The sequence below is a fragment of the Trametes versicolor genome, assembly GCF_000271585.1.
Source record: "Trametes versicolor FP-101664 SS1 unplaced genomic scaffold TRAVEscaffold_6, whole genome shotgun sequence".
NCBI classification, from domain to species: Eukaryota; Fungi; Basidiomycota; class Agaricomycetes; order Polyporales; family Polyporaceae; genus Trametes; species Trametes versicolor.
The window spans coordinates 2,886,602-2,901,277 of record NW_007360326.1 but is presented as its reverse complement, the minus strand read 5'-3'; the positions used below and the strand labels follow the sequence as shown (position 1 = coordinate 2,901,277).

General features: G+C 56.0%; 4 protein-coding genes across 4 annotated transcripts; all 4 read right to left on the bottom strand.

Annotated features, from left to right (window-relative positions):
* Positions 1-191: 191 nt before the first annotated feature.
* On the bottom strand, positions 192-3,067 carry TRAVEDRAFT_168710 (OPT oligopeptide transporter; the record flags this gene model as incomplete). The annotated part of the gene is made up of 8 exons (XM_008040837.1): positions 2,895-3,067; positions 2,648-2,836; positions 2,375-2,540; positions 2,169-2,298; positions 1,849-2,073; positions 1,579-1,791; positions 928-1,517; positions 192-871 (listed from the first exon to the last, which is right to left on the bottom strand). The coding sequence occupies exons 1-8, from the start codon at positions 3,015-3,017 to the stop codon at positions 192-194; spliced, it is 2,316 nt and encodes a 771-aa protein (XP_008039028.1). The 5' UTR covers positions 3,018-3,067.
* A 1,116-nt stretch (positions 3,068-4,183) lies between these two features.
* On the bottom strand, positions 4,184-6,418 carry TRAVEDRAFT_48154 (uncharacterized protein; the record flags this gene model as incomplete). Its single annotated transcript, XM_008040297.1, has 7 exons — positions 4,184-5,204; positions 5,277-5,473; positions 5,523-5,648; positions 5,718-5,846; positions 5,896-5,973; positions 6,026-6,202; positions 6,278-6,418. The coding sequence occupies 7 exons, from the start codon at positions 6,416-6,418 to the stop codon at positions 4,184-4,186; spliced, it is 1,869 nt and encodes a 622-aa protein (XP_008038488.1).
* A 1,134-nt stretch (positions 6,419-7,552) lies between these two features.
* TRAVEDRAFT_93301 (uncharacterized protein) lies at positions 7,553-11,168 on the bottom strand (the record flags this gene model as incomplete). The annotated part of the gene is made up of 9 exons (XM_008040836.1): positions 7,553-7,756; positions 7,827-8,148; positions 8,281-8,807; positions 8,864-9,225; positions 9,284-9,557; positions 9,620-9,941; positions 10,007-10,746; positions 10,811-11,044; positions 11,103-11,168. Coding segments are annotated over 9 exons (3,051 nt in total), but the record flags the coding sequence as incomplete, so codon positions are not given.
* Positions 11,169-13,479: 2,311 nt separating this feature from the next.
* TRAVEDRAFT_48152 (uncharacterized protein) lies at positions 13,480-14,026 on the bottom strand (the record flags this gene model as incomplete). Its single annotated transcript, XM_008040296.1, has 3 exons — positions 13,480-13,787; positions 13,840-13,922; positions 13,992-14,026. The coding sequence occupies 3 exons, from the start codon at positions 14,024-14,026 to the stop codon at positions 13,480-13,482; spliced, it is 426 nt and encodes a 141-aa protein (XP_008038487.1).
* Positions 14,027-14,676: the final 650 nt, after the last annotated feature.

Genomic DNA, 14,676 nt, shown 5'->3' with positions numbered 1-14,676 from the left:
CTGCGAATATGCGACACAACGTCGTGTGCATGGCGCACAGGTCTCTAGGGTTGCGCATACAAGGAGCCTGAAGCAGTCGTAAGCATCATGATCAGGCGCGTGCACGTTTGGAGAAGGGTCTGACCCGCGCCGTAAAACTACATTCTGGTATGTACAGATAGAATACAATGACTTCACAACATTTCCCGCCCCTAATCGCTCAGGCGCATGCAATAGTCCGGGTTCCCCGCGGGATTCAGCGCCCAGTTCGGGAACGGCCTCGCCGTACCCGACGCGCCGCCCACCGCGAACGAGTACACGAACACCATGATCTGCGTGCCGCCGTCGAGCGCCGCCGACAACAAAAAGTTGTACTTGCGGAACCAGCGCGGGCGGTACTTGCGCAGGTACCACTGCGAGAGCACCGCGAGCGCGAGCGACGTCATCCACGACGAGTTGATGCCGACGGACAGGAAGCCGAGCTCGGCGACGACGACTGGGGTGAACACGTAGTTGAACCCGCGCGTCGGCCAGCGGCGGTGCGCGAGCCAGAACGGGAGCGGCGCGGCGAGCCCCGCGATGAGCATCCACGGGATGAAGCCGTAGCGCGCGCCGGGGGCGTACAACGCCTTGGAGAGCGCGCCCCAGGTGATCGCCGCGGAGTTGTAGGACTGGACTTGTTGGCCGGACCAGACGTTCGAGCCCTGCACGGCGAGCAGCAGGGGGCGGTTGCCCTGGATGACGGACTTCATGACGACGTAGTTGAGGATACCGCCGATGATGCCGCCGATGGTCTGCATCACGAACGTTGTGCGCGGCGGGAGCTTCGTGTACTGCCCGAGCTTCAGGTCGCGCAGCAGGTTGAGCGTGAGCTGGTACGTCTGGAAGCCGTCTGCGATGAGACCGCGGTCAGCTTCGTGCGTCAAATATGCAAATGGAAAGACATACAGAGGGTGAAGTACATGTTCGCAACCGGCTTGCCGGGGATCATCGCACCGCCGACCATCTGAATGAGGAATTGGAGGGACGGCTGGTACCCGACCGTCGCATACAGCGTGCCCAGGATCGGGACGAACGCAGCAGAGAAGATGAGCGCGACGATGAAGCCCCACCACGGCAGGCCCGAGTCCGCAGCGTAGCACAGGCCAAGCCCGAGCGCGAACGTGACCACGAACATGATGCCGAACCACCAGACAGGGACCTCCTTGTACACCTTCATCTTCTGGTAGTGCACGTCCTGGCACTCCTGCGTACGCACGTTGCGCACGATCTGCCACACGTCCTTGAAGTGCCAGAGGAAGAAGTGCGTGACGGCCGCGCCGATGTACGCCGTGCGCGAGAGCTGGTAAAGCGTCTGCGAGGCCGCGTAGTACGGCAGGCCCTGCTGCTCGAGCAGCGTGTTGTTGAGCGTGAAGTCCGGGTTCAGGATCGAGAGCTGCTGGTACTGCGTGCCGTTCTCGTAGAACAGCAGCTGCGAGAGGAAGGGGAAGTTCTGGGCGTGCCACACGTTGCGCGCGTAGCAGGCGCAGAACGCGATGCTAGAATAAGGCGGCGCTGCGTCAATGACAACCCCAGTTGAGATGGTCGCAGTGCACTTACATGCATACTACAACACCAGCATATAGCGAAAGCTGGGTCGAGAGCGGGGTGAAGAGCGATCCGATCGCGAGGCCGCCGGATCCAACGTAGTTCCAGTCAAAGCAGAGCGCGAACAGTCCAAGGCCTTCGTTACCGGCCGCGCCACCGAAGACCCGAGTGACCCACGGGCTCTTCTGCGCCGCGAGACAGATGATCGAGACGCCGGTAAGAGTCCTGCCCGCGCACCCGCGCATCAGTCGTACTGCTCAACGGACAGCGTGGCACACGTACGTCGCGATGTACTCCGGGAACCACTCCCAGATAAAGATGCCGATGAGCACGGTCCAGAAGAAGACACGGCGCTTGCGCTGGAGGAAGACGCCCTTGGCGCGATGCATCGCGTCGAAGAGCTGCACCTGCGGCATGAGGAACGGGTACACGGCCCATGTAGGGTAGACGAGGTAGTCACGCGCGAGCCCCGTCAGCCCATAGCCAATGAGCTGTGACGCAATCAGACTGTGCAATTCGCGAAGGCCGATTTGGCGCAGAGAGCGAACATAGGCGTACACAGATCAGAAAGGAGATCGGTGAGTTCGCGCGAGAAGACGTACGTAAAGATTCCGATCGCTGGATTGACGGTGACATGGTAGTAGAGGTCCTGCGCGGCGAAGACGGAAATGGCGATGGCCTGGTCAGAGGCCGTCGTCGACATGATACTGATGGCCACATGCTCTTTGATGTCTGACAGAGCGCGCGCATTCGTCCATTAGTGGGGCCGCGGCGTCACTTTGGTGACATGGTCTTTGGGAGGACTCACTGAAAGGACCGGGATTGATGAAACGCCAGAACCAAGTGTTGCGAGTGCGCAGCTTGGGGTGAACGTGGTTCGGTCCAGGGAGGACGGTCTCGAGACCGCGGCCGAGGATGAAGGCGAAGACCTGGAGGAAAAGGCCCGAGACTTGCACCGTTTGCGGACGGAAGTACTACAGATCGAAGCACAGAGTTCACGATGCAGATTTAGATGTGCATGCGGTACGTCAAGCACGTCAGATCACGCGAGTGCATGTAAAGACGCGCGTGTGAGACTTACGAAGAGCTCTCCAAGGACGGCGGCGAAACACGCGAGCCCGAGACCGAGGAACCAAGTCCGGAAGGTGTGGATTGGTAATGAGGGGTCGTCGTCGAGCGAAACTAGACGGAGAGCGTAGTCCTCGCCCGTCTCAATAGGACGCTCGTGGCCGGACTCGTCGAGATCAATGGCACGAACATCCTCGGACACCTAAGCACAGAATATGTCAGCTTGTATGAACGAAGATGAGAGGAGAAAGCGCGCGCACATCACCAACGTCAGCCTTGGCGAGTGCCGGGGTGTCGTGCAGGTCGACTTTCTCATTGATAGGCGATTCGGCCTTTTCGTCGATGATAGAGCCTTCCGAGGCTTTGCGCTCTATCGTAGCCATGGCGGCGGGAGCGCAGTCCGGCGTAGGGGAAGCCTACGGCGGTGAGGGCGACGAAGGAGAGAGTGGGGTCCTCTGGCGAATCGTTATCGTAGACGCGGACCTTATATTGGGACGGTGGCAGGGGCATACGGCATACGTCCGGCGCCTTGGTGGAGAACCGACGAAGCCGGGACTCAACACGAGATGTCCAGGCACGCGGGAGCGGTGGGATAAGATGCAATGAGCATGTGCTCTCGAAGAACCTTCGTCCTGGGAAGGTTTGGTCCACAGATAGCAATACCGTGACTATCATAATGCCACCAGGAACACGGCGCCCACAGTCCATCAGCCATCTTCAATGGTGACAGAACAGCCGTAATGTCGCCGAGGCGGCTAGACGAAATGGCTGACCGGGTTCTGTCCGCAGGTTTGAGTTTGGTCCGAGTCGGAGAGAGGGATGGAAGGTCATCGCCTCTGGCGTACTAAGCTCTAATTGTCGCTGCGGGGGTGAAGATATGGCGGAGTTATTGAGGGTTGCGTGTTCAGACCGACATAACCGTGTACGCGGCGGGCTGCGACGCTCCCAAGCGGATATAACCTAGAGCAAGGTACAGACAAATTCAATAGGTGAGCAAAGATTGGCGGGCAGAAGACAGACCTTCGAAAAGAAAGATACGTTTACCGGACGGGGGCAGATACAGATCTACACAGCAGAAGCAGACTCCCGGAGGTTTCTTGGAGATTTGGGGCCTGAGAGGTTTCGCGCGAGGATCCTGGTGAATGACAAGGCGGGGACCGCTAGGACTTTCCTACGACTGGCCAATCTTAGGAAATTCCTAGGAGCGACCTCCAGGATGATCTCAAGATAGGGCGCCCGGCAATGTGGCGTGGAGGACCGGTTCGGGACAGTTCCGAATGTTGTTCCGGACGGTTCCGAACGCGTACCCATGGGCGCCCATGCAGCCCGAGTGGAATAGCGACCAAATGACATGTATATTCGATTAAACTGCGGCTAAGTACTACGGCATAGGCTCTCGGACTCCTCCGACATGTCCACATCGTTCAACTTGAGGTTATATCAACATAGCACCTGTAGTAACATTGATATGACGACCTCATAACACATTAATGGTCTGACCACTCACCATATTACGACGTGATTAATACGGGATCAGGATGAACCAAGGTTACCGATACTGGAGGGAGGCACTGGAAGGATTGGACTGGAATCGGAAGGCGCCGTTGAGGCCCTGGGCGCCCTGCATCATTGAAGGTGGTTGTGTGCTTTGAGATGACTGGGGAGGTCGAAGAGCGGAATGTGCGGAATGTGCGGAACGCACAGGAGTTCCATCTTGCCCATAGGGGCGGCCAGAGCTGGCGGAACCGAGGGCGGAGGCCGGCGAGCCTGACATAGCGTCGGCGCCAGGTCGAGCGTCGAAGTCGAAGTTGCGAGGTTCAGAGTCGGCGTTCAAGAGCATTGAGAGTTGCCCCAAACGTTGTGTTTGACCGCCGTGATTTGGTGTCCCTGGATGCGGAGTCGACGCTTCCCGGCGGCGCACTGGCCGAGGATGCGGAACCGGGCGACACGAGACAGAAGTGGACCCCTGAGAAGCAGAAGGGAGGTGGTCGACGGATGACGCAGGATAAGGAACTCCCCGGGATGGCCCAGGTTGCATACCTGCCCATGCTGCCGTCGCCGCCGCCGCCGCCGCCGACGTCGATGGCGTGGACGACATCGACCGTGTCGACGGGGCGGACGACATCGACCGCGCTGACGAAATGTGGCTTCCCTGTTGGTATTCGGCCGGCGAGGGGTACTCGGTGGGCGGACGGTACTCGGCGGGCAGGTGGTACTCGTCGGGCGGGTAGTCCTCGCCGTCGTGACGTGAGGATCCAGAGGAAAACGGAGAAGACGACCTTGATACTCCTGCAAACGGCGCGGGAAGGCGACCCACATCCACTGGCGACAACGAGAGATCTGGCTGGTGAGAGATGGGTGAACCCACGAAGGAAGTGGTCGGCGGAGACCCGGCCGGGGGATTGATCGGGCCCGTCACAGCCATGAGGGAGAGATCGCTGTCGCCGGAGAGTCCAGAGAAGCTGGCAACGGTGCCGGGAAGCGCAGCAGGCAGAGCGTCGTGTGGGATGAAACTGAGGGGGTCATCTGGCCAAGCAAGCCGCTCCTGGACAAGACAGTCTGTAAGATAACTGCCGGAGCGAGTACACAAGTGATAGAGAGTCAGCTCGCCGATGATCAACGGTGGAGATGGCTGAACTTACGCTCTCCACTGAGGCTCGCGGATATCCTTTCCCCAGGCCTCATTCTTTGCAAGCAGCCAGGTCTCGAACTCGCTCCAAAAGGGGTGCTCCGGCCGGCCACCTATGCGTCTCCGCTTTGCTGGGGGTCCTGTAGACCGGCGCGGTGAAGGCGGAGGAGGAGGTGCCAACACGTCGCGGTTGTCCCGAACGAACTGACGCTGTCACAAACTAATGAGATACTGCGTGGGTTATGAATTCTTGACGTACCAAGATCACAACCCGAAGGGCCATCTCGGGGGTGAACGCGCCGGTCCAACCAAACTTCTTGATGCAGTGGCGGATGCACGGAGTGAGCGAAGACATCTTGACAGGGCTTGTCACCGAGCCGACCAACTATCGTCAATCAGCACATGGTGTTTCGTGAGAAGAAGCTCGCGGACGGGAGATAACTTGAACACGTACAACTTCACGATACTCCTTGCGCACGTAGTTTGCTTGAGCGTTCACTACCTTCGAAAGTGCCTTCTTCTTCGACGCCGACGTCCACGCCTCCGCGAACCGAGGATACGCAGTCGTGTTCTTGAGTTGTTCCTGTAGAGGCCGGTGAATAGTCTGTAGGCGAGCTACAAAGAGAACGCACCGTTGCTTCCTCGGAGAGATCGTAGTTCTCTCGAAGCCCGCCAAGGATTAGAATCTTGCATACTGCGGTGACGTCGTCCTTGAAAGAGGTGATATGTATCTACAAGCAACTAATAAGATGAGAAACTCACGGTCATCTCCTTATCAACCTCGAAGCGACTTCCAGATTTCTTGCATATTGACTTGACGTCTTCATGGAGCTCCGCAATTCTCCGAGCGACTTCCTCTTGCGCGGTCAACATCTGATAGGTTGATGCCTGTTGCACGACAAGCACGCGCCACCACATTGGATCCAGATCCAAGAGAAACTACCAAAATGATCGTTCGAACGACGAGTGCCAGTGAGCTGCAAGACGGCGAGGCAGAAGATGAGCTGAACTTACATCCTTGAAAGTGAGAAGCTCATCTTGGTACTTCGGGCTGAGATTCAGAGATTGGGCCACCCCGCCAATGAAGAGCAGAAGTCGATGGGATGGATCCATCCCGCCGACGTCCGCGCGTACACCAGCGCCTGAGCTCGCCATGGGCGTAGAAGCATTGCCGCGGACATGAGTCGGGTGAACGGATGTCGAGGATGAACGACTAGAGGCCGGGGGACGGTGAGCTGTCGTGGCAGAGGCAGACATATTAGAAGAGAGTATGCATGAGGGGCGAGGGTACGTGAAACTGGGTGGTGCACCTTTTATGCTCGAGCGGTGATTTCCTCAACTCGGTGCGGACATCCAGATAGGCACCTTGCAACCAAATGCAGTTAGAAAAGAGCCAAGCCGCATGCATCACAAGATTCGGGGGGACTCACGATTTTGAGTGTTGCAACAGACACGCTGTGATGACTGGCGGACCGGGAGACGTCGCAGAGATTTTCGGATCGCAGTCTTAGCGAGCACTCACCTTCGATTGGAACAGCATGGATAACAGTATTCTGCCTGGAAATCAGAAGATACGGAAAGTGTTGCGGAACTTGAGGCATGAAAGTGGGGGAGGTGTGAGTCGCCATGACCGTTGTTGGTGTTGGCAATGGAACGGAGTGCGTGGCCTCCACCAGGCGTGTCACGACGTGATGTCACACCCCAAAAATGTATATCTGTTTCAAACAAATGAGCGTCGACATAAACTGGCCGCAAATGTCAAAGAAAAGCGACAGATTGTAATTATAATCCAGTATCGATGTGAACGAATGTACATGAAACTGGGAGGAGCTTTCAGTGAAATATTCAGCAAGGGTAGCGTAACATTGGATCGGATGACACAGGCCGGGATAACCATTGAGGGAGCTGCGGGGCGGGACGGCCCTCCATCCGTGGTTGGGATTGTGATGTTGCAGCGGTCTGATGGTTTAGGGAGGGCACGAGGGAACCGTACGATGATAGCAAGGCCATCCTGCTCAACGAGCCGGAGTTGGAGGGACGGCATGAAGGTCCGGCGGAAGCTTCTGCCAGATTGCCACTACCCGTAGCGGTAGACGATGACTGGCCAGCGGCGAGGGGCGTGGTTGCATGGCGTGGGCTGACCCCCGGCTCAGGGCCAGACGGACGGAGACTAGCACGACGGCGGTTAGCGCTGCTACTGGCTCCCTGTGATTGACGTTGGCGTTGCGAGCGAACGTTGATCTCGCGCATGACCGCGTGGTGGATGATATCGTTCCGGTTCTGATTGGGAGGGAGAGGAGGATAGAGAGGCATGATGAGGGCAGAGCTCCGCATCTGAGCGGTGTTGAGAATGTAGTCATTTGCCGCAGCATGGCAGACCTCGGTGGCCCGTTGCGAGGTTTCCTCGTGTTCCTGACGGACCACCCTGGTCTCCGTGAGGGCGCAGGAATGATCGTGGCAGTTGTGCTGGACGTTGACAGCCGAGACGATGTCCTGAATTTCAGAATGTGCTTCAGCGATCATGGAAAACTTATTGGTCTCATGACGGTCTCGCTGAGCTTACCATGACGGGCACGAGCTCATGGTCTGAGAGCGTGGTGATACGCGGCATATCGTAGTATGGATGTGGAGTACCTTGTGCGCACTTCTGGATCACGACAAAGTCCGCTCGACCCGCTGCTTCATTTCTTGAGCCGACAACTTGGATTACTTCTCTGAGCCGACCGACCGCCAAAGAGCCACCGTCTTGATCCATGGCATCAGACGATGTGCTGGCTGCTCGATAGAGAATCCAGGGTCGAGCATCTACTTTGTACCAGCCGTCCTCATGGAGAAGGAGTTTCTCCGCCGTGCGGCATGAGTGGCTGCGCGGCTGGGAATGCGGGCTCGGATGACGAAGGCCATGGGTATGCGCCAGAGTATCACACCATGGCTTCGTGCCCCCGAATCCACGGCACATACCTAGTTTGTGTCAAATATTACTATGCATGCCATGAGGATATATGAATATAAGAAACAGACCTATACGGTGCGAGTCGTCCTCGACCGCCAAATTCAGGCGGAACAGGTTCAAGATGTCCGTGTTTATGCCGTCGAGTGCTAGAAGACTCGCCGGGCCGGTTCCGATGGATCGCCAGCAAGAGACATGGTCTATCTCAGGCTGCAAGCCCTTGCGAAGCCATGATGAGTGCGGGCGTCCTGCGGCAGGTAAGGGTTCGTCCTCGATCTCCGGATCCTCGCGGCCGTCGACCATGTGGGGCATAGTAAAGAAACCGCCGCTTAGCAGGTGCCGGATACGATTGTTCTGTGCCATGCCTGCCGCAATGTCGCGCGAGGGCGCGCGGTGGTTGCTGTGGATACTGTGGGATCGTATGATGGCGTTGTAGGACTCGAAACCTTCAGTAGCAAAGAGCATCGCTGGACCGAAACGTCGAATGTGTTCAGGGAGATGCAGGAGGATATGAAACTTCGGTTTGTTGAACCAGCGTGGGGTGAGCTCGCATGTGGAGTCAAGGAATCGGTCTATTACGTCTTGAAGACGAACCTACATGTGTGTCAGCTTGGCCGCTGTATCTCCGGAAATGCAAGGTGTGCACGTACAGTGTGAGATGGGAAGTCGACAATCTCGGGCTGCCAAACCAGTGGGATAAGGCGGGACAGGGCGATCCAGACCTTATGTAACTCCTCTGGAATGCCGGGGAGGTCGTGAAGTACAAACGGCGCCACCTGAGCAATTAGTCGGAAATCTCGACCGACGAGGGACTTCGCATAGTTCACGAGAGTGCCCCCGAGCAATGGCGCTACTCCCAGGCCTGTGACGTCGAAGGAAGAGAGACGTGCAATGAGCACATTTTTGGCCGGATCCTTGAGGCGACTGACAGTGTCACGCCACAGATACTTGACGAAACCGAGGAGGATGACATGTAGGATCTCCACTGGAGTATCCGAATGAGGGTCGAAGTCTCCAGGATATAAGTAAGTCTCAGATTGTTTGGCATCATATCAGCGAGTTCCTCTCACCGGGTATCCTCCAGACGGGACTAGTCGCAGACTCCTCAAGCCATGGTACTGTACGGAGGTATTCAGCAACATCTCTTGACTTCTCCTCTCGAGTTCTGCCCCGTTTTGTTGTGAACGAAAAGAGACGATCCACAAAGAAGGACTGATACATATCACGTAGACCTGTTCGCGTACGAGCTCGTTTGACAGAAGCTTGACCACCGATGTCTTGCGCAGTCGTGAATTGTGATTTGAGTTCTCGTAACGTATCCCCTCGGTTGCGTAGTAAACCAATCTAAAAGTGTGGCGGGCAGGGATAATTAGCGCATGCGCGAGGTTGTACTCAATTCAACTCACCGTCATGAACCGCTGTATGCGGTCAACCATTTCAGCCATGGTCTCATTTGCCTGCTCCCGTGTCCTTGGCTCACTACCGGCCTCTGAACCTGATCGTACCGATCGGGCATCTTCGTCATCCGCTGTGACATCTTCGTCGGTGTCGGGGGAACCCTTTGAGACCTTACAAACCCGACAGAAAAGGTTCCCCGCAAGGCCGATATGACAAGCTATCTCACTCTGCATAGGGTTATCCCCGAGCATTGCGAGAACGGACGGAACGACGAGCACAAGTTCTTTCTCCTCGCAATCCCAAGCCCATATTCCGGACTCCTGGCAGTCCCTGCCAGTTCAGGTTCATAAAGATGAGAACATGTTGAGCCTAAAAGACGGTACTGATGCACGCACCGCAGTTGCTCCACAATTCCATCGAGCATCTCCAGAGGCGGGGCAGCATTTGACGTTGTCAGGAAATGGATATTGTATTCCCGGTGGACGAACCGACGAGGCAACCCAGCGGCAGTGAACAGGAAAGAGTTATGTTTGTTCCATTTCTTCGAAAGGTTGCCAGAAGTGTCGTCGCAGTAGAGCCAAATGGGGAACGCTATTACACGGTGACCGCGTGCAAGCTTCCGCCATCGGTTACCTTCGCGGGGATCAGTATGTGTCCATGGATGAATGCCGCCGTGTTCGATCTCTTGCACCCCTGCAAGTTTCGTCAGTTGCAAACATATGAAGACCTCGAATAATATACCGATGATGCTCGTCGGATTGGGGAGGTTATAGAACCGAGCTGTTCGTACTAGCATCGGGAACGGCGAAAGAAGTTCTCGTGCATTCACATCGAAAGAGACGTGCTTGAGGACGATGTAGCCCGTACCATCTGCAGTACGAGCCATTCCCCAGGCTTTTGCGTATGTTTCCTCGTTGCGCCTGAACCAGCGATATGGCATGCAGACGCTGCCGTCGCGAAGCTGAACAGGCTCGTGCACGAAGAAATCGGTTCCCCGGACGCGTACCATCGGCGCTGCAAGGTTAGGATCCAGCTCGTCGCGCCAGCGTGTGCCCTGCCACGCCTCAGACAGATGTTTTCCAGCATCTTCGGGAAGAAACCGAAGATGCGGGCGTACTTGCGGGTTCGCCATTTCCTAGGAACAGAAGTTATATTAGCTGCGCAGCTGCATGTCAAAACCTAAGTTGCCGTAGACGTACCTGTGCGATGATAGCGGCGAGGTCGTTCACGTAGTATATGTGCCCCATTGCGCCCTTGTAGCGAATGCTAGAGATTCCGCATACTCGCTGCAAGGTCCTCGTAACCTCCTGCACGGCATGCTCCGATGGGACGTCCTTCACCCCGAGGGCCAACAGGGCCCATTGGATGACCTCATTCTGCCTGTTGGAGAACGCACAGCGGGGTACATGGCGCAAGATATCGAGTACACAGGTCTACGCCACTCCTGGTCAGCACACTACCTCTACAGGCTCACTTAAAAGTGGTTCGTACCTCCTTATCTGGCCATGGAAACCAGGGCGTCTCCCTATCCGTGATGTAGCGTCGTCTGCGCGTGCCCAGGCGTTGAGCGTCCTGAGGCTCTAAAAGCCTATGAGTGATCGTTCAAAAGCAAAGTACAAAGATTTAAAAACTCCTTACCAGTCTCGGTGTCCTCAGTAAGTCCGGAGACGTCATCATCAATAGGAGGCTCTGGATCATTGCCATCGTCTGAGGAATCATCGACTGCCCCGTCTGGATCCAAGAGATAGGTGCGTAACTGCTCCGATAAGCGAGCAACGGCGGCGTCTTCAAGTGAGACCCACTGGGCAGGCTCTCCTATGGCATCCCAGTTGATGATAGGCTCGGCGGGATCGTCGCGGTGGTCCCCACCAAACGACTCAAGGCGCTCATCTAGCACATCGAGCAGTGCGGCGCGAACCATCTCGTGAACGGGAGAAGGCGGCCTGCCCCAGCTGAACCGCTGCGCTTCGCCACGGCTTGCCAAACCCGCAAGCCCACGCCCGCCCAAACCCGCAAGCCCATGCCCGCCCAAACCCGCAAGCCCATGCCCGCTTTCAGTCGCCTGGCAAAAACTCGGAGCCGGGTTGCCCTGCCTTTCCCTAGCTGCCCTTCGTGACGCCTTCGTCTGGTGCTTACGTGACCTCTCATGGCGGCCGATGTGCTTGCGTTGGAATAGACCGACGCTGTCCCGGCAAACCAGGCATCTATACAGCCCGCGATATTCGCCAGTCAACGCCTCCCAATCTAAATATTCTCCTGTCAGCTTAAAAACAAATGAAATCCAACTTGAAGCACGTACGATCGGGATGCTCAGATCGGAAGTCTCTTGAACGATCTATAAGCTGCGCGGTGCCCCGCGCTGTGCTTTGATCAGTCATCTTCACATCTGCACGACGATTAGAAACACTTACACAATGTCTCCTCTCGTGCACCGCCAGGAATCGCCGTACGCACGTGCAATGTGCTACCGTTGACAACACCAACGTTCGCGAGGGGCACTAACATGTCCAATGGTCCGAGAGAATAAGACGGAAATATGATATATTGGCGGACGCGCTGAACGTCTGCGATAAGGCGCCTCTTTCGAAGCGTGCACAAAACACTCTGAGGGGTATCGGTCGGGGAAAGGCCTACGCGCGCGGACGTTCGAATGTGCATTAAGTTGTTAGAAAATGGAAGACTTACTCAAAACGACGGATTTTGAGCTGGTCCCAACAATGAAGACGGACTTCAAGGGACTCGTCGGTGCGTGAGCGGGATGTTGAGGCCCAAGAGAGACTGGGAGGTGTGCATGTCGTGTATGCTCCTCCCCGTGTTGTCCGATCTCTGGTAAAGCTGGTGTGAGCGAACTCCAATATGCGAAAGAAACCTGGACGGGAAGTTTGATGTTTAACCCAAGCATACGTACCGGTGAATATGGCGTGCACAAATGTGCTCAAGTATATCACACTATGCCATGCCGGAATAAACCAGAGTTCGCGAGATGCTTGAGAAACCAGCCAGTATAACCAGTGTCCAGAAACGAGATAAAGCAAGATAAACGCAAAGCAGACGGCAAGGAGCTGTAGAAGCTGAGTGAAAGCCACATATTGGAGTTGTCTTGACTTCCGGCGCTTTAGGGACAAGCGGGCACGCCACAGATTTCGTTGTTTGATTAATATGAGGCGGCGCGGGAGAGATGGATGACGACAAGACCCCCGAGGTCTGCGGCTGACCTCGCAGCACGTCATGCCTGCAGAGCGGGAAAGAGGAGGAGGGAACCAGGCAGAAACAGCGTCGCGTCCAAGTCCGCATCGCTGAGCGCCTATATTTCCTAAAGCAGGTTACACGGGCGCTCGGAGACGTTTCTGCATGCACCTTGCGCGTGTCTTCAAATGGGCTTTGCAAAGCGATATCGCTGCGCGATTGCTTATGTATATGTATCTCGAGTCTCGGATGAACTGGCTCTATGTTGCTTATATATGCCTCGTGCGTTATAGAGCACAGAAGCTGGTTGTACATATGTAGCTTGAAAGGCGCTCGTTGGTGCTGAATGCTCGCACAGCTCTCGTAAACCTCACACGAGATCATTGTAGCAGTCTACTGGATAAATAGAAAGAGAATGCAGGGGAGATCACATTGACAAATAAACTGTGGCGGTAGCGAGTGCCGTGAACGTCTCTAGAGGGCTGCATACAGAATCTTAAGACTTATATATACATCGAACACCATGGAGGTCGAGGCTCTAGTGACCGGGATAGAATGGGTAGTACACTGGAACAGGTCAGCAGCAGAACATATACAACAGTAAGACGTGCTCGAAGGGAATGGGGTGGGGATAGGAATAGCATGGACAAAGCAATAGACGACCTCGGGAGACGACAACAACCTAGTATCCAACACCGCCCACCCTCCTCATATATTCAACGTACAGGGAAATTTCCTCCGGCATGGGCGGAGGGGTGAAGGGCAGGGAACCCGAGAGGCGACACCTGGCGTAGTTGGAATGGAGGTGCACAATGTACTCTGTCAACCTCTGGCACCTGTGCTGGTGCTCAAAGAATTGCCACCGGTATGATTCACAGAGTGAGATCCAGAATGCGTTCTCCTTCGGGATGCGTAGCTTGCCGGCCGCTTCGAGGGCGCTGAGGAACCGCTCTGCCTCCGTCTTGCTTTGCTCAAGACGTAAGGCGAACGCTGGAACGCCCACAATCGATACATGTACGGCACCAAAATGTTGATCACTTACCGATCCTATCTTCCACCAGCTTGATCGCATCCTTCTGCGCAATGACGCGTCCATCGGGGCTGACGGGATTGAACGGAATAGTCCTGAACATATGTCGATCGGCGGTCATGATAAGCCGCAGGTACCGTTAGACTGTATCGCCGAAGACTTACCAAGGGACAAAGACAACAGTACCGGGAGCAGCCATTACGAAAGGTACGGAAAGTGGTATATTCGCCGGGGAGGAAGTAAAGGGGGCGAACGGTACAAGCGGGGGGTACGCAGGGAGTGATAGGATTGGATCCGTGCGGCCCCTGGCAGATTGGTGAGACGAGGCGCTCATTCCTGATTTGGAACGCATGACGTCAGCATCTTCTGCGTGCCGCGCGCCGAGGTGGGGTTGGCCCCAGGAAAATCCTGAGAGTTGCTGGTCCCAAGAAACTCCTATGGGGATCGCACGACACTCCTGGTTCTCATGAGCAAGATTTTCACATTCGCCCCCATCCTAGGCATCCCCTATCGTCCTTTTCTGCCGTGTAGACTATTTGATGGGACATGTGAGCGAATTGGATACGTGCTTTTGGAGAGCTTCGGCGAGCTTATCTTCGGAGCTTGGCACCAGAAGGTCTCAAACTTACCCTCGAAGGACCATCAGCGGATAATGGTTGACGGGCGAAGTCGATGACGCCCATACAGAGCACGTAGGAAGAGAGCCGGCAGCTGGAGATGCCGCTGACGACTTGTGTCACTGCTGTCGCGTAATTCAAGACATGACCGGTACCGCTGACCATCCACGCGGAGAGCGTTATTCAGTGGGCGCAGCAAAACACCGCTCTCCGAGGCTAGACAAATGTGTTC